At 63.2% G+C, this 21,716-nt stretch overlaps 2 protein-coding genes across 7 annotated transcripts in view; both read left to right on the forward strand.

Annotated features, from left to right (window-relative positions):
- Positions 1 to 75: 75 nt before the first annotated feature.
- On the forward strand, positions 76 to 18,511 carry CYTH1 (cytohesin 1). 5 transcript variants are annotated; one of them, XM_055697146.1, is made up of 13 exons: positions 76 to 151; positions 9,476 to 9,558; positions 10,620 to 10,684; positions 11,459 to 11,525; positions 11,735 to 11,853; positions 12,206 to 12,286; positions 12,415 to 12,527; positions 12,601 to 12,749; positions 12,851 to 12,962; positions 15,937 to 16,013; positions 16,329 to 16,400; positions 16,777 to 16,931; positions 17,145 to 18,511. In XM_055697146.1, exons 1-13 carry the CDS (start codon positions 130 to 132, stop codon positions 17,221 to 17,223), a joined length of 1,194 nt encoding a protein of 397 aa, XP_055553121.1. In that variant the 5' UTR covers positions 76 to 129; the 3' UTR covers positions 17,224 to 18,511. The 5 variants fall into 5 exon arrangements, with proteins under 5 accessions (XP_055553121.1, XP_055553113.1, XP_055553128.1 ...); XM_055697138.1 differs by lacking the exon at positions 76 to 151 and adding an exon at positions 4,209 to 4,571; XM_055697153.1 differs by lacking the exon at positions 76 to 151 and adding an exon at positions 7,467 to 7,491 and having other exon boundaries at positions 12,851 to 12,963; positions 15,935 to 16,013.
- Positions 18,512 to 20,259: 1,748 nt separating this feature from the next.
- The window catches only part of DNAH17 (dynein axonemal heavy chain 17), a 38,544-nt gene continuing 37,087 nt past the window's right edge, over positions 20,260 to 21,716 (forward strand). For both annotated transcript variants that reach the window (XM_055697201.1, XM_055697209.1), the window contains exons 1-2: positions 20,260 to 20,615; positions 21,371 to 21,564. In XM_055697201.1, coding sequence (XP_055553176.1) covers positions 20,274 to 20,615; positions 21,371 to 21,564 — 536 coding nt within the window. In that variant the 5' untranslated portion in view covers positions 20,260 to 20,273. The remainder of the gene's footprint in view (positions 20,616 to 21,370; positions 21,565 to 21,716) is intronic.

Here is a 21,716-nt window from a genome sequence, read left to right on the forward strand (position 1 = left end):
TCGGCTCGGCTCGGCTCGGGGGCGGGGCACCGGGGGGGCTGGCCGCGGCAGTTCCCGCGTCACGTGACGCTGCCCGTGGCGGCGTCGGCGGCCTCGTCAGGCGGGCGGGTCCGGAGAGGCGGCGGCGGGATGGAGGAGGAGGGCGGCTACGGTCAGTGCGGGGCTGGGGTTGCGCCGCTGGGACCCCCCCCTGCCCCACCTGGGCCGGGCCGCGGCGGGGCACGCTCCGGTGCACGGGGCCGCGGTGGGCCGCGGGGAGGTGGGGGGGTTCCCCGGTGGAGCAGGGGCGGCTCTGCCGGGCGGGCGGCGTGTTCGGGCCGGGCCGCTCCCAGGTGTGGGGCCGGGCGGGCGGGGGCGGTGGGAACTGCGCCCGCAGGTGACGGAGCGGCCGCTCGCCCACGCGTGGCCGCGGCCTTCGCGGCATCGGCCGGGCGGGGCCGAGGCGGCGGTGGAGGAAGCGCCGGGAGGAAACCGGCGCCCGCGGGGAGCGGGGCGAGCTGCTGGGGCCTGACCCGGTGGCCCCGGCGCGGCCTCATCCTGCCTGGGGCTCAGCCCCAGCGGCTCCGCACTGCCGGCGCCGCGCTGCCACAGCTCACGGGCCGCCCGCGGGGCCGGTGCTGCCGGGCTCTGGGACCGGCTGCCTGCACGCCTTCCCTGCGCCACTCTCACTTTGTATTCAGCTGCTGCCTCTGAGCACTGTCTGAGTTGAGGCTCCGCAGATCTGTAGGGCAGGCTTGTGCCGGTGGCATCCGTTGAGTGGCTCGCCAGGACCCTGGCTCCGGAGCGCATCTGCCTGGCGCAGAAGCGCCTGGTGTGTGCCCAGGGTCCGCTGCCAGGGTGGGCCAAGCAGGGCAGCACAGCTCAGGGGCTGCAGGTCCCCTTTCTCGTGCACATGCAGTTTGCTTTCCTGCTTTCTTCCATCCACCGTGTCTGCAGAGTGTTCCAGTGCTGAGGAACAGGACTGGGCAGGAAGGTGCTGCCTCTGCCTCAGCCCTCTGAGGCAGGTTCCTGTGGGTCAGCAGGTGGGTTTTCCTTGAGCTTTGCCGAGCAGGTGGCTGAAGCCTGTCTGGCTGAGATCTGAAACCAAGGTTTGGATACTGCAAGCTTTACTGGCAACCATTCTTCCTGAGTGCTGAGGTCACTCAGGCACTGCTGGTGCCAATGAAGCCACTGTTGCTAGCAATGCTGGTTCATGGGCCAGCTTCCTGCCTGCCACAGTTGTGCAGTGCAGCTGATTAGGTGGCTGCCGTTACACCCCAGAAGTGACTTTGCACAGCAGTTGACTGTGCAAGATAAGGTGCAAGTGCTTGGCCCCGCTGGTGTGCGGCCCAGCATGGGTGTTGTCAGATGCAGCCCATTAGCAGGAGAGTACTGCAAGGAGTGATTCTGCAAGCAGCCTCTCGCTGCTTCCTAGAATTGCCTGGAAGATGTCCTGGGTTGTCTGTCAGCATCAGAAATTGCCTGATCACCATGCTGCAGGGGCCACAGGGCAGCTGCAGGATGGGCAGCACAGCCATCTCCAAATCCCTGCCACTGTCCCTGTTGCAGGGTCATTGCAATCTGCAGCTGTTCTGAAGCCCTTGAGCTCTGTTGGTTTTGCAGAGGACAGTCTGCTGAGGCCTTGGCGTGGTGGGAGCCTGATGGGGAGGCTGTTGCTGGTGGGATTGCGCTGATGCCAGTGCCTGCCCCACAATACGTGGCCCCTCTCCAGCCATCTGCATCAGCAGAGAGCAAATCCCAGGGTGAGCAGCTGGTGGCACAGATGTGGGCTCCCCCCACTCCTGCCGGGGTGTGGCCCCACGCTTCCGCCCCCTTCCCCCCATCTCCTTGTGGGGACTGAACCCATACCTGGATTGGAGCTGACCAAGCACGGTGGTGCAGGGGCAAAGGCCTCTGAATGGCAGGGCAGTGGTGTTGCATTGGGGAACCAGCCCAGCTGCTCTTGACATGCTGAGCTGCAGCACCAGTGAGCAGCTGTGGGGAGCAGAATCCCATCCCAGCACTACCTCCTGTGCTGGGCCCTGTGTTGGCTCAGACCTGGCCCCTGGGTGAGGGGGATTGGGCAGCACTGGTAATCCTGCTGCACCCAAGGGATTACTGCTCACTCTGTCTTGGGGGATTAAGGGATTTCTCTAAGCTGGGTTGATGCAGCCTCCTGCAAAGCAGCTTGTGCCTGGGGGGGCCTCGCTGTCTGGGGCAGGATGGCCAGTGCCACGGGGTGGGGTGGTCCATGTGAGGTGTGGGAGATCCCCAAAGGAGGGTATGCTGTCAGGTCCCCTGGCAGGCTGGGGGTCACCGCCCGGGGGGAATCCCTGCCCTCTCCTTGCTGCCAGCCTGCACAGCCCTGTTCTGCCAGCAGGCCCTGGCAGGCCCCTGGGCATGGAATCAGCTGTTTTGGAGGCAGCTTGGGACTGCCGTGTGCACCAAGGGGACCAGGGCCGGGAGGCATGCTGCCAGGGGAGCTGCTGGTGACGCACCAGCCCTTTCTCTGGTGTGGTATGGGGTGAGCTGGGGCAAGTCACTGGGCCCATCTTGGGGGGCAGCTCTTCCGCGGAGCAGGAGGCTCCCAGGTTAAAGACATAGGGACAGTGTGGTGATAGCAGTGGGCCTGGAGAGCAGAGCCAGGGGCCCGGGCCGGCAGGGCTCAGGCAGTGCAGCACTGAGCAGAGGCAATTACCCCATTCCTCTGCTGAGATGTTTGGGAGCAGAGAATGATCAGTCATATTGCTGACACTCAGCAGTTACACTTCAGGGACGCAGCAGGGCCTGCATCTCCTGGAGTGGCTGTTTCAGCCCATCTGTGTGCTGGGCAGTAGGGCTGGGGTCGGACATTTCTGCTCTGGGCCTGAGGCTGGAGGGAGGCTGCTCTCTGGGGCCCTGCTTTCTGGCACGCAAAAGATCAGGGCTCAGAGCCATGGTTAAGGTGACCCCAGGGTGTTTGTGAACACTCTGCCTGACCTGAGCAGGGTGTGAAGATCAAGCTGCACGTCCAGGTCGCTTAACATGGGACGTGCTGCCTGGCCCTGCTTCAGGGTGGCTGGAGCACCCATGGGTGCCCTTGCCACGTGGGGGTTGGTTCAGGCCTGGGCAGGTGCTTGCCACATCACGTGCCCAGATCAGCCTCCCTGGCTCCTCTCGCCTGCTCTTTTGCTTCCTGGCAATGCAGCAATCACCACTTCAGCCCCTGGCAAAGGGGAAGTAGCATCCAAACCAGAAGGTCGGTCACGTCAGCAGAGAGTGCCTGGCTGCCCTCGTGAGCCTGAGAGCTGCCCTTCTCCATCTTTCCTCCTGTCTCCAGTTATATGGCTTGTGGGCACCAAGGTCCCCTTCTGCCTTGCACCCTCCTGCCTGCCAGGGCGGCTTCCTCCCAGGGCGCCCTTCCCTGCTGCCTGCCTCATCAGGGCTCTTGCCTGCCTGGCTTGGGTTTCTCCTAGCTCAGCACGTCCCCGTGCTTGCCAGCGCAGGTGAGCAGAGCTTGCTGGCTCCTAGCAACCAAGAGTTGGCAGCCAAGCTGTCCGTGGGGTGCTGCCTCGTGCCCCAGCAGGCTCTAGGGTTTGTTACTCATGGCCATGCCCTACACTCCGGGATTGCTCCTGCTTTAAGGGAAAGAGCTGTCAGTCCGGTTTGGATTCACTCAGCACCTGTGGGGCTGGGGAACACAGGTGCTGCAGGGCAAGAGGGCTGTGCCTTCCCCCCCGCTCCACAGCTGGGTCCGAGGCTGGGATCCTGGGGCAGGACTTCCCCAGTTCCCAGACCCCAGGACTGCATCAGAGCGTGAGGTATCTCCATTGCCACCAGGGCATGCCTGGAGCCCAGCCATCTGACCGGCATTGCCGGGGGACTGGCAGAAGGCGCAGCAGGCTTGCCCGTGCACAGCACGCGGGGCAGGCTGAGCCTGTCGGAGCTGTGCCGGGACTGGTGCCCGGGCCCTGCACCCCACAAGTGGGAGCCGTGGCAGCACCTCCTGCTCCCCAGGCCTCGCCAGAGCCGCCTTGTCTCTTGGTGCACCTTCCTTTATGCAGTGCTGGTTGCTACGCGACCGTCGGCTCCCGATGCTTAATGCTCTAATACGGAGAGATAAAACAGCTCTAAAAATACCCCGCTGCTGGCCCTCCGCGGGGGCAAGGGGGCTGCTGGGGGCAGGCAGCCCGGGGCGGGAGGGCTGCTGGGGAGTTCCCAAACTCCTTGTCCTCTAAGTGGCTTTGAGCCGCCGGCCGGAGCGGAGCATCGGGAGCGGAGCGGGCTGGTGTGCAGGCAGGGAGCGGCGGGGATTGGCTGGGGCTGCTGCGTGGGCTCCCGCAGCTGGAGCTCCCCTGCCAGAGCCGCCTTCCCTGGCTCCAGCCGGAGTGGGGAGTCCTCCGGCTCCCCTGCCTGCACCCTGCCCGCGGGCCCCGACACGGGGGAGCCTGCTGCTCAGCCACACGGCACCTACCGGGCCTCTGCCTGCTCCTGCCTGCCCTGCTGGAGCTGCTGGTGTCCTGCACGGGACCTCCGCAGCATGGGGACGGTCAGCGAGCTCTGTGCCTCCAGCTTCCAGGCCTTCCTTTGCCCCTCAGTGGCTGCCAAGGCAGGTAGGTGCTTCATGCCCTTCCCTCTGCTCACTGCAGGGTCCCCATCCCCCTGGAAGTCACGGCAGTGCCTGTGGCTCCAGCTCCATATGGTTCTTGCTGGCAGTGGCACAGAGAGTCCTCGCTGTCTCGCCACCTCTGTCCCCCGCACACTACCAGCCTACCCAGGCTCAGGCCTCTGCAAGCACTGAGCCCCAGCAGGACAGCTGAGCACTGGGCTACCTTGCGTGGCATTGCCCTGCACCGGTGCCAGGTGCCATGCTGGGGTGGGGGGTGCTTGGGAACTGGTGGCAGCAGCGGCTGGGAGGTTGCACGCAGCCTGGTCCTTACCTTGCCCCTTGTCTTCCTGCCCTGGGCGATGCGTGAGCACTTGGCCACCCTCGCTGCTGTAAGGGCAGCTCAGGGCAGCATTGTCAAATGGAGATCTGTGTGGGAAAGCCCAGTGCCTGCTGCACTGGCGATGCTGTTGAGGGTTGGCCGCCTGTGTGAAATGCTGCTGTCTGTGAGTTCCTGCCTGAGCATGGGACTAGGTGTGGCTGTGTGGTGGGGCATGGGGCTGTGAGACCTTCTGTGGCCAGCCCTGTGCCGTGGGCATTGTTCCTCCTGAGGCCCAGCACAGTGAGCGGAGTGGAGAGCAAGCAAGGTCCCCGCCAGGCTGTGCTCCCAGCACCAGCACAGCGCTCAATGTGTGTGCATGTGGCTGAGCCAGTGCTCGCCCAGCTGCACTGTGGGTCAGGGGTCTGTGCATGGGGAGCATGGCAGCCTGGAGCTGCCAGGAAGTGAGGCAGCAGCTGTGGATGAGGGTTCCCTGCCAGGCTCTGTGAACAGGGAGCAGGGCTGACAGGCAGGGCTGCACGGAAACAGGACGAGGCCCCTGGCTGGCTCTGGATGCAGGGTCCAGCTACCTGGGAGGGTCTTTGCTGGAAGTGTCTGTCCCCAAACTCTTCTCCTGACACACCTCAGCTGTCGGTAGGGAAGGATGGGGCTAACGCAACCCAGGATGCACACACAACATGGTGAAAACAGGATGTGGCGCGCTGAGACGGGCAGGAAGCTTCTGAGGGCCCCATGGGCCCCCCAGCCATGGGGCATAGTGGGAGCAGGCAGTGGTACCCCACAGCAGAGCCCAGCAGCAGCCGCTGGCAGCACCCTGGGCTCATCCCCATGGTCTACCTAAACTCTGCCCTTTGCCCCTCGAGCGCAGCCGGGTGCAAGTGCAGCGTGGGCTGGTGGGAGGACTGGTTACTGCTGCAGCACAGCTGTGGGCCAAAGACAACGTGAGACTTCCAAAGCTCTCCCTCCCTTTGCTCCATTGCCAGTGTTCTGGGTGCTGCTTCTCCATCTCGTGCTGCTGAGCAAGATTTAGCTGAGTCAAGGTGGCCGAGGCTCATGCAGCCTCTCCAGGCAGCTGACAGCGGGACAGGGATGTGCTGGGGTTTTGCTCCTGCTGCAGGCATGGTCTTGCAAGCCCCAGACTGTGCCGCACAGTGGTCCTGTACTGAGCAGTGGGGTCTGTACAGGCACCCAGAGCAAAGGGCCAAGGTAGTGGGGAGCAACTTCCCATGAGGACCAGCATCACCCCTGGTCCCAGTTGTGGTCCCATCCGCCAGTGTGAGCTGCTGTGGAGTCTGCAGAGGGCAGCTGGCACTGGTGGTCCTCACAGCCCTCCCAGTCCTGCCTGGAGCTCAGTCCTTACAGCCTGAGCACGACCTGGACCTGCAGTGGGGGATTCTGGCAGATCTCCAGGGGAGCTGCGGGGCAGGGCCGGGGCTCTGCTGGGAGGGGGTGACCCCAGCTGGTGAAGGGGAAGGGACCCCAATGTTGCAGTGAGCTCAAGATGTGCTGGGTCAAGTGTCCTGGCAGCCTCCAAGGAAGGAATGACAGAGCCAGCCCCCAGTACCTGCCTGGCTGGGACCCCAACACATCATGTCCCCTGACCCTGGGGCCGAGAAGGGGGAGCAGTGTGTTTCCCCTCCTGGCTGGGAGCAGAGGAATTAAGGTGCTGGCAGCCCTGGGCTGGTGGTGACAGGAGCAGGGAGTTGAGGCTCCTGCTGAGGCCAGGATGATGCCCAAGCAGCCCTGGAGCTCATTGGCCTGGCATGGCCCTGGCACAGCCCAGGAAGCACCCGGGTGGGCAGGTGTCTGCGCCCTGAAACAGCAGCACCTCTCTGGAGCCATGGGCAGCAGGGGCATGGCTGACAGGGCCTGCCAGGATGGTGCTCAGGGCAGAGGGCAACGGTGAGCTCAGCCCAGGAGTTCAAGGAGGCTAGTGGGGCCAGGATGAGGGGGAGGCAGGGGGGCAGCTCCATGCTGCCCCACTCCTGTGTCACCCACTGTGCTAGCTTGTCTTAGGGCAGTGGGGTGGGAAGCAGAGGGGGCGAGCATGGCTTCCGTGTATCACAGGGTGCTTTGCTTTGGGTATGGTGGGAGAGGGGGAAGTGCTGCTGCTCCCAGTTGCCACAGACCCCAGGGAGCCTGGGACGGATGGACAAATCCTGCCGGTGCCCCTTGCTGCCCTCCTGCTGCTGCTGCTTCCCGGCCCCCTGCACCGGGACCCCATGCTAACAGGGAGCATACGCCAGCACTGGGATCAGCATGCGGTGGGTCGCTGTGCCCCAGCTCCAGCGCCAGGCTGAAGCCAGAGCAGCCAAGCGCCTGCCTCAGCCTCCCCATCCCCGCAGCACCACTCTGCTGCCGTGAGTCTCGCCAGCCTCTTGGGATCCGCGCAGGCTCTGCTCGGCACGGCGAGGCGGGTGCTGTGTGGAGTGCCAGGGAAGGGTTAACGCCCTCTTCCTTTCCCAGAAAAGCTCTTGCGTCTGGGGTTTCTCTTCCTCTGGCTGCTGCTGACATGGCTGGGCCGGTGTCACGAGTGCTTGCCCTTCCCCGCAGCAGCGCAGGCTAGGAGGGACCTTCCCAGGCTCCGGTACAGACCCGCTGACCACCTCTGCCCTGCAGAATCTCATCCTCTGCTACACCTGCCCTGGGGCCTGCCGAGACCCCTGCCCGCTCGCAGCTGGGCAGTGGGAGGCAGCGCTGCTCCTGCCTGGGCTCGCTTTGCTCTGGTTCCGCCCGAGGCCGGCTTGCCTCAGGGCATGTCCAACCTTGGCACTGAATTTCACCTTCCCTGCGGCCGCAGTGTTGGGAGGGTCCTGCAGCACATGCTGCAGCTTGAGGATTTGGAGGTTTTGTGTCTGGCAATGGGCTTGCGATGCAGCTTGGCCCTCCTGCAGCAAGCCCGGGCTTGCAGTGTGTCCTGGGTGCCGGGCAGGAGGGGCCGGGCACCTGCGGGGACGGCACTGGGGTGTGCATATGGTGCTTGGATGTATTGATAAGGCAAGGCCTCTGGTATTTCAAGTTTACATAACTTTTAGCCCTGGTGCCATGAGCGGGGTTGTCTGGTTCGTACTTGCTGGTGTCAGAGACTGAAAAGATTGGGAAGTGTTGCTGTCGTGTCTGAAGATATGGTGTCGCAAGCCAAGGTTGCTCCAACCTTGGCAGTGGGGGAACTTTGTGAAGGAGGAAACTTGTCAGAAAGCCTGAGCGGAGCCAGGGAAGTGCTGAGTCCAGAGATTTGGTTCACGTGGTCACCATTGCCCCAGGGGCACGTGCAGCTCCCACTGAGGAGGCAGCAGCAGCTCTGGGAGGAACCGTGCATGGTTGAGGACAGTGCTAGTCTGAAGGCATGCTTTGTCCCTGGGTGCTGGTATGGGGCAGGCAGCCATGCTGGGGACACTCTGGGTGAGTCTGGACTGGTGGCAGTGGTGGCTTGGAGTCCATGGTCATGGTGGCACGCAGGGCCTTGGCAGAATGGAGCGGGAACGTTTGGGGAAGGAGAGGGCAGTGGCAGTGCCTGTCCCCAGCACCACGGGGTGTGTGGGTAGGAGGCAGCCTGAGGGCCGAGCCAGCAGCTGCTGCTGCCACCTCCCTTGGGGAGAGTGCTCTGGAGGGACAGTGCTTTGGTGTTCTCATGGGTGACCTTGGAGTTGTGTGCAAGGGAGCTGGTGGGACCCACTGGCAGAGGTGTGAGGCGCAGGCAGTAGGCAAGGGCTGGCAGCGCTGCTGGAGTGAATGTGGGTAACCCTGGGGACAGGAGGGAACAGGAATGGGATGCCATGTTACTGCAGAGTGGGAGGTCATGCACTGGGAATGTTGCAGGAGCTGTGGGACTCGGGGAGCAAGGAGGGGCATGTGGTGGCCCCAGGCTTGATCCTTGGGAGGGTGTGCCTGGCTCCCGCAGCATGACAGGGAGGTGTAGATGTCATGGCACACAGGCAAGGTTTATCAAGAGGATGTGCCAGCTATGGGCGCTGGCTTGGAAAGATGGATTGAGCGCAGAGGGGGCTGTAAGGACAGCCAGGAGCTGTTTTTTGTTTGGGACTGACCCGGTGCAACAGAGCAACCCTCCAGATCTATGTGGAACTCATGCCACGGGGCACAGCAGAGCTACTCTGCCACAGCAGGGACTGGGACAGACAACAGCACCAGTCCAGCCAGGGTAGAGTGGAGTTAAACAGGACTTGGCAGGGCCAGGGCCGGCAGGAGGATCGCTGGAGCTGGTCCAGGGGCCATGCTGGTCCTCTCTGCCTGAACTACCCAGCTGCCTTGGGCTGAATCAGCTGGAACTGGCGGTGCCCAGTTACTCCACTGCCCAGTTACCCCACTGCAGCCACTGCTTGGCGGGGCGATGCCCTGGCTCTCGCATTCCTCGCATGCCATCGGTGGCACTTAGCTGCTGCGTGGGGCCAGGGATGCTGATCGCCAGCCCTGCTCCACTGGGTACCCAGCAGCTCCATATCCCAGCTCCTGACAGGCCCCAGGCTGCTGGCCGGGAGCAGAGACTGTGCCTGGAGCCTGGCAGGGACAATTCCCATGGCCACGCATGCTGACCTGACCATGTCTCTGCTCAGTGCCCAGTGACCTGACCCCAGAGGAGTGCCAGGAGCTGGAGAACATCCGACGCCGCAAGCAGGAACTGCTGGCCGACATACAGGTGTGATGCTGAGGGCCACTGCCCGCACGTGCAATCCCCCTGTCCTGAACGCAGCTGTCCCCTGGGAGGGAGGGGACAATCTCCCTGCCTGTGTCACTAGGCAGGGTCCCTGCAGCCCTATCCAGGGTCCCTTGCCCCGCTGTAGGAAAGGTGAGGCAGGGAGGAGAGGCTGCCCTGGCTGGGGCTGTCTGTAACAGCCATGGGATTGGGGTGCAGCACTGCAGACCTGCAGAGCCTGTGCAGGAGCAAGCCCAGGCAGGGCTGTGGGTCGGGTTTGTGCTCCCGTCCCCTTTCCTTGCCAGCCCCTGGCTCCTCGCATCCCATGGGGGCTCTCATGGACCTTGTGGGGCAGAATATAGAGCTACTGGACCTGCAGGGCAGGGTGGGCTGGGCCGACGGGGTGAACGCCTGCGGCTGCTGCGGGGAGCCCATGACCTGCTTGCCCAGTGGTGCTGCCTCTGCAGGGCCCCAGGGCTGGGGAGAAGGTCCCAGTGGGGCATGTGGGCTTGGGCTGGCAGCTGACCTGCCCTGCAGCCATGGCTTCTCCTTGTGCCCTGTGTGCTTTTGCCGTTCCCCGTGGACTGGGGCACCGGCGTCTCCGTGCCAGCCCCTCCCTGGCACAGGCAGGGACTGTGTTTCAGGGCCAGGCCACTGCCCTGGCCAGCGACTGCGAGGTCAGTGCTCATCTGGGACACTCGTCAGTCATGTCCCTGATTAAGGCAGCAAAGGCTAATTATTGCCATATGCTGGGCATGATCTAAAGGGATTAGGGGGTAATTTTGTTAACCTCTGAATCTCTTCCTTCCTGTACACTCAGAGCATGGCGAAGGTGCAGGGGGATTAGCAGCCAGGTGCAGCCAGCCCCTCTGCAAGTGCCCCCCCCCCTCCCCGAGCTGGCTCAGTCCCAGGGCAGCCCGCGGGTGGGAAGGGGGGAGGGAAGGAGTGGCTTCTGGGGCCCCCTCGGGGAATAGCCCCAGGGCTACCGTCAGGGCTGGGGGGCTGGAGGGTTTGGGAGGGAGGAAGGCAGGAGCCTCCTGTCTCAGTGCTTTCTCTCCGCTCAGCGGCTGAAAGATGAGATAGCAGAAGTGACGAATGAGATTGAGAACCTGGGGTCCACGGAGGAGAGGTGAGTCCTCTGCTGTTGCAGCAGCCCAGGGCCTCTGCTGAGCCCCCTCCCCTGTGGCGAGGCCATCCAGTGCTGGATGCCGGCTCGCTCACACTGTGTGGTGGCCAGTGGCGGTTGAGCTGTGCAGCCACATCCCGTGGGTGCTGGCTGGTGCAGGTGGCTTTTCCGGGTGCTCTGAATTCCTTGGAGCGGCAGCAGGATCGCAGTCTGAACTGCTGCCTGCAAAGGTCTGTTTTTCTAAGCCTCAGCCCCTCTGTCTGGCCACAGCGACTGTCTGACTTTGTTATTCTGAGCTGGTGCAGGCAGTGCCAGCCTGGGATTAGGGGATCCTGGCAGCCGATGGGAGCTGACTCCCTGTGTTTTTTCCAGTCACCCACTGGGGCATGAAGGCTGTCACCCTCACGCTGGCCCCACTGGGGCCTGAAGGCTGCTCTCCCCAGAGCCCCGCTGCACCCAGCTTGACCTAGTCTTCCCCCAGGCAGAGGTGACCTGCCAGGTTGCTATACCCAGCACCCCTTCTGCATGGGGTGACCCCATGGATGGGGCATGGCAGGCCAAGAGCAGCCCCATGCTGCTCTGGCACAGAGTGGGGCAGAGACACGAAGCAGTGTGCCAGCTTCGTCCCATGCAGGTTCAGCACAGGGGGCCTGGCCCAGAGTTGCTCAGCTCCAGTTCGGTCCACGCTGACACCACAGAGCTCTGCCCAAGGGGCGAGGGAGGGCAGGAGGCAGCCAGGTCCCTCCTGGGTACTAAGAGCTGCTTTGTGCCTTTCAGGAAAAACATGCAGAGAAACAAGCAGGTGGCCATGGGCCGGAAGAAGTTCAACATGGATCCCAAGAAGGTACTGTGGGGTGTGGGCTGGGTCAGGAGTGCAGCAGTTCACCAGCCTGTCTGGGGCCATGCTGGGCTCTGCCACCTCACATTGCAGGTGCCTGGCTGCCCACAGGGACCAGGGCAGAGCCAGCACCCAGGGCAGGGGCTGGGGAGGCAGTGGGCAGGCTGGCAGGGTCAGCAGCAAGCCCCAGAGCAGCTTCTCTTGCACCATTCCAGGGCATCCAGTTCCTGATCGAAAATGACCTGCTGAAGAACACGTGCGAGGATATTGCTCAGTTCCTTTACAAGGGAGAGGGCCTCAACAAGACAGCCATCGGTGACTACCTGGGTGAGAGGTACGCTAGCCTGGGACAGCTCAGGTCTCCTGAGGGTGCCCTGGGCTCTCAGCCCCTGAGAGATGGGACACTGCAGCTCTTTGAACTTACAGGGCGGCTGAGTGGGGCCACACAGGGGGCCAGGCACCCTGAGTGTTAGGGCCAGCTGGGGGGCTGTTTGATCCGTGGCTGGCACTTGCAAGAGGCCGGTGTGTGTAAACCAGCCCAGGACTCAAGTTGGGGGCACATAGCTTCAGATTTCCCCCCACAAATAAAAGCAGAGTCTGGAGCCGGGCAGGGAGACACAACGCCACTCGGCAGTCACAGGACATGCTGCTCATGCATCCCTCATGCTCTGGCTTTGTTCCCGCAGGGATGAGTTCAACATCCAAGTCCTGCATGCCTTTGTGGAGCTGCACGAGTTCACTGACCTTAACCTCGTGCAGGCCTTGCGGTGAGTGAAGGGGGCCAGGAGCTGAGCTGTGCCCCATCAGGGGAGATGGGCGGAGGGCTGTAGCAATGTGAGTGTGGCTGGAGGGCACGTGGAGCCCTCAAAGCAGTGCAACACCATGCTCTTCACAGGCAGTTCCTGTGGAGCTTCCGACTGCCTGGGGAGGCACAAAAGATCGACCGGATGATGGAGGCCTTTGCCCAGCGATACTGCCAGTGCAACCCTGGCGTCTTCCAGTCCACAGGTGAGTACCTGACCTGGCGCCCCTTTCACTGGCCATCCTGCCTCACAGCTGACTTTCCCCTCTGCCCCTGTAGACACCTGCTACGTGCTCTCCTTCGCTATCATCATGCTGAACACCAGTCTGCACAACCCCAATGTCAAGGACAAACCCACGGCAGAGCGCTTCATTGCCATGAACCGTGGCATCAACGATGGGGGGGACCTACCCGAGGAGCTGCTTCGGGTGAGGGATGGGATATGGAGGCACCAGGGCTGGACTGCAGAGCTGGCCCATCACAGGGTTCCTGGGTGGAGCAGAGCTGACACCATGTATCATTGTACCAGAATCTCTATGAAAGCATCAAGAATGAGCCCTTCAAAATCCCTGAGGATGACGGCAATGACCTCACCCACACCTTCTTCAACCCCGACCGGGAGGGCTGGCTCCTGAAGTTAGGTGAGTGCTGGCAGCCGTGGCCTGGGGAGTGCAGGTTCTCCCCAGGGACAGAGCTGGGCTATGGGTGCGATGGCCTTGGCCTGCCTACACCTCGCCTGCTGGCCTGGCTCCTCAGAGTGTGACCCTGTGGAAGGGCAGGAGAGTGCAGAGAGGGACACAGCCCCCCCGTGGGGAAGGCGTCCATACATCCAGCAGCCCTCCATCTTCCCTTGGCTGGGCGGCAGGAGCAGATTCACAGCTGACAAGGCCCTGCGGTGCAGCTGGGTGGGCATCCCAGGGACTCCTGCCTCTAGGTTGGGCAAGGCCTGGCCTACAGAGCTAGTAGCAGAGCCTGGTGTTGGAGCATGGAGACCGTGAGGCCCTCCTCATCACTGAGTCACAGCAGGGTCCCATTGGAGCGGGTCCCATTGGAGCAAGCCCCCAGGAGTGAGCGGCAAGCTGCGTGCATCCCCCCCTCCATGCCACAGACGAGTCCCTGCCTCACCTTCCCACAGCATTATCACTGCATCCCGGCTCCACATGCAGGCAGCGTGCATGGCATCCCCGCAGCCCTGCTGCACAGCCCGGCTCTGGCGGCCGGTGAGCTCATCCCACGCCCTGGCTCCTGTGGCTTCTCCTCGGCAGCTCTGGGGAATCCTGTGCCCAGGTTCAGCGAGGGGGGGACAGGGTGCTGTCAGGACCAGGGTCTGGTGGGGGCCTTTCCCTCAGGCTGTTGCTGGGTTCCGGACTCTGTCCACTCTCCAGGGTATGTTTCTGCCATACTGTCACCCCCTCAGGATGGGAAGGGGGCCATACTCCCACCCCATGCCCTGACGAGGGCAGAGCCTGGCCTGGGGCTGAGCAAGAGCCATCTGCCCCCTGGCTCTGGGGAACACGGGGGAGAGCCCCAGACCTGCTTCCCCTGTCCCTAAGCAAGCCCAGTGCCCTGCTGTTGGAAGAGTTGCATGCACAGCAGGTTGTCACCCGCTGCCATGGGGCCGTGGGTGGCTGGTAGTGCAGAGAGGCGGCTGTGGGCACCAGCTTGGCTGCTGTGGCTCAGCCCACTCATGGGGCTGGGAGGGACCCTGTGGAGAGGCCAGGGGGTGGGGGGAGCCAGGCCCTGCAACCCCCCAGCCGAGGAGATCCATCCCACAGAGCCACAGTGAGCCAGGGCAGGTCAGCACCCGCGGCAGTGCTGCCAGCCTGGCCCCTCACAGCTTCCCTGCTGCAGCCCTGTCCCACTGACCTGCACAGGGCAAGGGGGGTTCTTTGGTGTTTCGTCTTTTTATTTTTTTTCCTTTTTTTTTAATTTTCTTTTCTCCCTCATTTGTATGTTTCCATGATTTGGCTCTTCCTTTCCTTGCCCCCAACTCCAGGAGGTACGTACCCCTCTCCCCTGCTCTGCTCACGCTGCTGGGGCTTCGTTTCCTTTTTGTTTTTAATTGCTGGTGATTAGTCTCATTGCTGCTGCTGCTAACCACCCGCACTGCTCCGGGGACCTCGCCTGCCGAGGGGACAGCCCCACCACCACCAGGGCAGGGACATGGGGTACCAACTCTGCTGATACCGACCACTCCCCAAGGCCTGCTGGCCCTCTCTACTGCCCCAGTGCGCCCCACGGTTGGATGGGGCCATGGCTGCTCCTTGCCCAGCTGCTGGCAGGGGCTGCCTGCCCATCCATGCTATGCCCTGTCCGTGGGCAGCTCATCCTGGCCGCAGTGGGCCTCCACGTCTGGTGCCCCGAGGGATGGGGACTGTTTTGGGGTGTCCTCGGGAAGGGTCTCAACCTTGGGGGGGGGGGGGGGGTCGGTGGGTGCTGAGTGCCTGAAGCTGGATGGGAGCAGGCAGGAGCCATCTGCGCCGTGCCCTGTGCCGTGCTGAGGGCTCACAGCAGTCCCTGTGCTGGGCACTGGCAATGCCCCAGGTCCTTCGCCTGCAGCCCTGGGGTGCCGAGGAGCATCAGTGCTCCCAGCTGGGGCTGTGCTGCCCCCAGGTCCTACCTGGCCCCACACCCCTGTGGGCCCTAAACGCCAGGCTCCTGCACTCCCCGTGCCATGGCACCCTGCCTTGGCACATAGCCTCTTCCCACCAACAGCCCCGGGAGAGGAGGTGGCCCTGAGGAATGCCGGGGGCTGGAGAGGGTCAAGTCCCAGATTTTGGGGTGGGCTTGGCTGGAGGGAAACAGAGGGGCTTTTTCTTCTAGGAAGCACTGGCCCCAGCCTGGCTCAGGGGCAGGGGCTGGGGTGGACAGCCAGCTGGCATGGGGGAGCAGGGAGGCACGGGGCCTTCTCAGCAGGGTGGAGGAGATGAGCACGGCCCCCTGTGCACACAGTGCCTCCTCATATCCATGCTGGACCTGGGCACATGGCCTTGGTGCTCATCCCATGGGTGGCAGCACAGCTGGCCCTGCTGTGATGGCCAGAGCACACTGGCACGGTGGAGGGGGAGCTGGGCCCAAGGGCAAGCAACCCCTGAGCCCAGGGAGCAGGTTCTCTGTCTGTGGTGGCAGCTGTGAGACTCGCTCTGGCCAAGAGTCTGTGAGCCACGGCCTTGGGCTCATGCCTTGCCCCAGCACCGGGCTGCACTGGCTGGAATGCAGCGGGACTGTGATCAGTGTGAACAGAAAGTCTCTGCATCCCCCGAGAGCTGCCTGGCTGCAGCATCCTCTGGCCATGCTGAATCAGTGTTTTGGGTGGGAATGGGCACGCAGCGCTCCTGACCCGGCACCCCCACCACCTTCCGCCTCCATCCTCATCCATCTGCTTTCCGCTCCTGCTCGTGCCCTGCCCGGCGTGGTGTGTGCTGCCTGCTACTGCTGTGCCCGGCGCCCGCCGGGCTGCCTGGCTCTGCTTGCACCCCGGCGCCCAGTGCTTGTCTGTGTGTGTCCGCATGGGCTCCAGCACTGCCGTAGCCTCTGCGTGCCACGAGCCTCCAGGCACGTGCCCAGGCTGCGCTCTGCTGGGGCTGCACACAACCTGTTTCTTTCCACTTCCAGGAGGCAGGGTGAAGACGTGGAAGAGACGCTGGTTCATTCTGACCGACAACTGCCTTTACTACTTTGAGTACACGACGGTCAGTGACCTTTTTTTGGGGTGTGCTGAGCTGGGGCAGGGAAGGCTGCCGGATCCAGCCCCGTGCTTACGTGCCTTCGTGGCACAGCCTGGGCACAGCATACTAGCGCGGGGCTGGCGGCCTGCCTCTTGCTGTGCTGGGGTGCTGGTGACTGTCAGGGTGCAGGATGTGACCCTCAGGCTGGGTAGCACTTGATGCCTGCACAGGGGGGTGTTGGGGAGGGGGCTCTTAGCAGCATCCAGCCCTGCTGGGGGCATGCAGGTGGGATTTGGTGGTGCCCAGCCTGCAGCTGAAGCCTCTGCTTGGCCCCACCAGGATAAAGAGCCCCGTGGCATCATCCCCCTGGAGAACCTGAGCATCCGTGAGGTGGAGGACTCGAAGAAGCCCGTGAGTGCTGCAGCAGTGTCCCCTGGGGCTTGAGGGGCAGCCCAGGTGCTCTGCTTGGGGCAGGAGCTGGGCAGGGAAAGCTGGGAGGTGTTACAGCCCCTGAGGGATGGCCCAGGGAGAGGTGGGGGGGTCCCGTAGTGGTTGCTTGCTCCACTCATCACAGCAGCTGGGCACAGACCTTGTGCTGGTCACCATGGTGTCCAGGGCTGGTGGCCGTGCACATGGGGGTCTATGGGGTGATGATCACAGTGTGTCCATCCCTCTCTGCTGCATTGGGGGTGGCTGTGCCAGGGACCCAGTGTGCTGCCTCATCCCTCCCAGCCTGAGGTCCCCTTTGGAAGTGGGAACTACCTCTGAATGGTCTCTTCCCTCCCAGAACTGCTTTGAGCTCTACATCCCTGACAACAAGGACCAGGTGATCAAGGCCTGCAAGACAGAGGCAGATGGGCGCGTGGTGGAGGGGAACCACACAGTGTACCGCATCTCTGCCCCCACGCCCGAGGAGAAGGAGGAGTGGATAAAGTGCATTAAGTGAGTGCTTAGAGGAGTGGGTGGCAGGGTGCTGGTCGGGGACATGGTGCTGGGCAGGGGCACAGCAGGGACCTGTCTGCTTCCTGGGGCACCCTGCAAGGATGGGGAGACAACAAGCTTTTCCAGGGGCACCCACCCACATAGGTCAGACCCAGCCCTACAGCAGTTTTCAGCTGGCTGTACAGCTAACCCGAGCCCTCGTTCCCCTGCCAGGGCAGCAATCAGCCGGGACCCTTTCTATGAGATGCTGGCCGCAAGGAAGAAGAAGGTCTCCTCCACTAAGAGACACTAGCAGCCACCACTGGCCCTGCAAGGCTGGTATGCCCTGGCAGCCGGAGCGTCCCCACTCCCCAGGGGGCTGCCGTGCTGCAGCCTGGCCCTCAGAGCACAGGACCCAGCTTCAGCTTCACAGTGTCTTTACTGAGGGGGCATGGGCATCTCCGTGGCTCTTTCCCCCCACCATCACTGCCTCATCTCCAGGACAGCATCTTCACAGGTTTGAGCTGGGACACCAGCACCCCTGGGCGGAGGGAGCCCCATCCTGCCCCAGGCTCCGCTGTGAGGTGGGAAGCGCCATGTGTGCGCCATCCTCGCCTCCTGCTCAGCAGCCAGAGCAGGGCTCCATGGGCTCTCTGCTCTTGATCCCACCAGCAAGCGTGCCTCTGAGAAGTGACACATGCCTCTGGATCCCCACAGCACCCATCTCCTGAAGTACTTGGGACGTCCCACTGGGAAGGGTGGTGGCTGGTGGTTAGCAGCTGGGGGTTTTGGGTTGCTGCAGGCACCAGGGTGAAGGGCAGCTGCCCCAGGGGAGCTGGGGGGCCCTGCGGAGGCATGACTCCTGGCCCGCGTTGTAGTGGGCTTGGGTCTGTCCTGGGCTTCCCCACGCTGCTGCCTTGGACCCTCCCAGCTGTCCGCTGCACTAGAGATGGTCCCCATGGGCACCAGGAGGGCTGAGGGGCAGGTGGTTGTCACCATCACAGTGTGCAGTGCTGCCACAGGGAGCACGTATATGTCTTTGCCAAGCCGTGAGGTGTTGGAGTGTGGGTGAGGGCCCTGTCTGGCGTGTGGCATTGCCCCCCAGCACATGCCTGCAGCAGTCCCCTCGGCAAGGGGCAGGGGAGGCTCTGCCAGGGGTGGCCGTGGTCTAGGGGTGGCCATGGTCTCCTGAAGCACAAGCCATTGCTCCAGAGCGGGTGGTGGGACATGCCCAGGGCCTGCACCAGGGACAGCTGCTGTCAGGGGGTGGGGGGGTGGGGTCTGGCTGGGCCAGGGTCTGCAGCCCCCCTGCCTCTGCCTTGCAAACACCTGTGTCTTGTCCTGTTTCCCCAGCCACCATGCATGGTCTGGAGGGAGGCACCTGGATCAGTATTAGTCTATTTATCAGAGGTGTAAATACTCCTGTATAGTTTTCTCCTTTTAGATTATTTTGTATGGCAGGTCGTTCTGTGCAGAGGCCTCTCCAGAGGGTGGGGGGGTGGCAGGATTTTTTATTCTAACTTTTTTTTTTTTTTTTTTTTGCCATGACCTTGTAAACTAGTGCTGAGGACCGGCAGCAAATAAACACTGAACTGCGCTCAGCCTCTGCCTCCTGTGGTCTGTGTGTGTCTCAGGACGGGCAGGAGCCCCCAGCTCTGCACTGCCAGCTCCTGCCCTGTGCCCCAGCTTTGCAACCAGGTTCAGCTTCTGCTGGTGCCAAGATTTCGGTGCCTGGCACCGCAGCAATACCATGCTGGATGAAACTGGCAGTGCTGCAGCCAGCATGGTCCTGGTTTGAGCCTCGACCTGTTCCCATCCACAGCCTCTCGTTTCTTGGTGCACAGGGAGGTGTTTGTGTGCCTTGTGCCCTCACCAGCTCCCCTCAGCTTGCCCTGGCCACCAGCAGTGTGCCTTAAGGACCTCACCATAGGGTGCAGGGTGGCAGTGCTGGGGCAGGATGGCTCCTGCCACCCACTCAGTGTGCAGTGGGGCTGGCAGCAAGCTCAGCTGAGCAGGGGGTGGCTGCCAACCCGCAGCGACCTGCAGGCTGGACCATGCAGTGCTGGACCCTCCGGCTGCACAGCGGCATGCATTGCACTGGTGAGAGGGGCCTGGGACAATGGGTTGGTGGGGCACCGCCATGGGTACCCTCACGTCCTAGCTCTGCCAGATGGCTGAGCACCAGGGAGGAGAGCAGCCCAGCCCTGCCGGCAGTGGAGCTGGGGGGGCAGGTTGTACCCAGGTGGTACCAGCTGTAAATGGAATGTGAGCAAAAGGCCCCATGCCTCAGATGGGGCAACCCTTGGCACTGTGTCGAGACCCCAGCAAAAGTGGAGGATATGTGGGCAAGCAGACCTAGCCAAGGGGTGCCAGGCGGGGATGCAGGGGGGAGAGGGCAGCTCTGCTGTTACGAAGCAACTGGGGTGGTGCTGGTGTCAGTAGAGGCCAGTGTCGGTTGGGGCTGGTGCTGGTCGGGGCCAGCGTCAGTTGGGGCTGGGGCCAGTTGGGGCTGGTGATGGAGTCTGTTGGGGCCAGTGTCAGTGTCGGTTGGGGCTGGTGTCAGTGTCGGTTGGGGCAGGTGTCGGTTGGGGCCGGTGTCGGTGTCAGTTGGGGCCGGTGTCGGTTGGGGCCAGTGCCGGTTGGGGCCGGGCCGGTGTCGGTTGGGGCTGGTGTTGGTTGGGGCTGGTGTCGGTGTCGGTTGGGGCCAGTGCCGGTTGGGGCCGGTGTCGGTTGGGGCCGGTGTCGGTTGGGGCCAGTGCCGGTTGGGGCCGGGCCGGTGTCGGTTGAGGCTGGTGTTGGTTGGGGCTGGTGTCGGTGTCGGTTGGGGCCAGTGCCGGTTGGGGCCGGTGTCGGTTGGGGCCGGTGTCGGTTGGGGCCAGTGCCGGTTGGGGCCGGGCCGGTGTCGGTTGGGGCTGGTGTTGGTTGGGGCTGGTGTCGGTGTCGGTTGGGGCCAGTGCCGGTTGGGGCTGGTGTCGGTTGGGGCTGGTGCCGGTGCTGGTGCCGGTTGGGGCCAGGGCTGGTGCCAGTCCAACTGGAAGTGGCTGGAGGCTGCTGGAGGGCTGAGAGGTGCGACAGGTGGGGGAGTGGTGCAGCCGGGCAGGATTGGGGCAAGCTGGGGGTGCTGGAGCTGGGGGGGGGGGCAATGGGGCTGGGCAGGGATGGGGCCAGTTGAGGGTGGTGGGGCCAGGCACGGTTGGGGCCAGCAGCTCCTGGTGAGACCATGGTGTACAAAGGGGAGGCTGAGGGCAGTGGCAGGGCGGGTGGCGAGGGGAGTGCGGAGGGGTTGGGGTGTGGGGTCTGCATAGCTGCTGGCTGAGCAGGGCTTTGTCTGCCCCCTGCCCAGGCGAGCCCGGTGCTGGTGGGATGTCAGCCATGCTGGACAAGTGGCTTGGCTTCCTGGAGAGCTTCGCCACGGTGCTGCTGCGGGTCCAGCCGGACAAGTGGAGCGAGTTTGTGGGCAGTGAGGGGGCCATGGCCATGCTGGACAAGTTCTTCAAACAGCAGGACATGCTGGAGCTGGTGCTGGAGCTGGACCCTGCCAGGCAGCTCCTGCCAACCACCCACTTCCCACCCACCCTCAGGGGTAAGGGCATCTACTTTGTGAAGAAGAGGGAGAACATCAGCTGGGAGAAATGCCGGAGCCAGCTGCTGGTGGGAGACATTGGCCTCTCGCCCGTGGAGCAGCTCGTGACCGTGGTGGAGGAGGTGGGTTGTCCACACAGGTGGGTACCAGGTACAAGCTTGGGGCAAGTGGGACGAGCCAAGGTCCCTGCCCACACCGCTGCTGTCCAAACACCTTCTGTGGGCTGCTGTAGTCAGAACTTTAGGAGGGCTCAAACTAAATTAGTAGAAGAAAAATCACCCCAGGCGCTAGCGCTGGCCTTGGGATGGCTCCCGACCACCAACCCTGCTGTGTGGTGGGCTGACCCAGCCCCACCAGCACACACAGCCGGGTGAAGGTCACAAGCCTGGTTCTCTGCTGGGCCCCAGCTGGATTGCTTCCTCTGTGGTTTTAAAAACTCAGCATAATTCCCCCTTCCCTGAGCCCCGCAGCTGGGGAATGTCTGAATGGATTTCTCTCAAACTTGCCAGAAATATTCCCACTCAGAGGGCTGCCGCCCCAGAGCACCCAAAAGCTGGGTCAAGCCCCTGAGATTCCTCGTCCTCGGTGCCAGGGGCTTTTGCTTGTGCGCCAGCCCCTGACCCCACTGGGCACGCTCACTGCACTGCTCCCAGCACTGTCCAGCCCATGAGAGCTGGAAATCCACCACAGGGTGAGGGGACTCATGGTCATGCTGACAAGAAAAAATCAGCAAAATCCATCGGCGCTGCCAGAGCTGTGGCTGAGCTGGGAGCGTGGGTGGGCATCAGGAGGGGATGCTGTGCAAACCAGTGCAGCTGCATGCTGCCCTCTGCACTGGGAGACCCTACTGAGCATCCAACCAAGCCCTCTCCTCCAGGTCGTGTCCCCCCTGCTCCTGAGCAAGGAGAATGTGGCGGGCTGGCCCAAGGTGGTGGTGGAGGACGTCATGCAACAAACCCACCAGCTGAAGAATGAGATGTTCATGATGGGCAGGAAGATCCAGGGGAAGCCACTGCTCCTGCTTCCAGAGCATCTGGCCAGCCATGATGGCTCCAGCACCATCCTGGACTGGTGGGTTCGGCCAGTACTGCTTGGCACCAGCAAAGCCTGGCAGGGGCCCAGGGCATCATGAGCCCTCTGGGAGGGACAGAAGCTGGGAGACTGGCTCAACCTCTGAGCATCTTTGGTCACAACCATCCCTCAGCAGCAGAGCACCTTCAAAA

The sequence above is a fragment of the Falco cherrug genome, chromosome 1, assembly GCF_023634085.1.
Source record: "Falco cherrug isolate bFalChe1 chromosome 1, bFalChe1.pri, whole genome shotgun sequence".
NCBI classification, from domain to species: domain Eukaryota; kingdom Metazoa; phylum Chordata; class Aves; order Falconiformes; family Falconidae; genus Falco; species Falco cherrug.

Bases quoted from the DNA above. Each gene is read 5' to 3' on its own strand.
- CYTH1 (XM_014277697.3), top strand. From the start codon at position 8,030: ATGGTGTCGCAAGCCAAGGTTGCTCCAACCTTGGCAGTGGGGGAACTT. The intron at 16,014-16,328 runs GTCAGTGACCTT...TGGCCCCACCAG, and splicing joins ACTACTTTGAGTACACGACG to GATAAAGAGCCCCGTGGCAT. The intron at 16,932-17,144 runs GTGAGTGCTTAG...TTCCCCTGCCAG, and splicing joins GAGTGGATAAAGTGCATTAA to GGCAGCAATCAGCCGGGACC.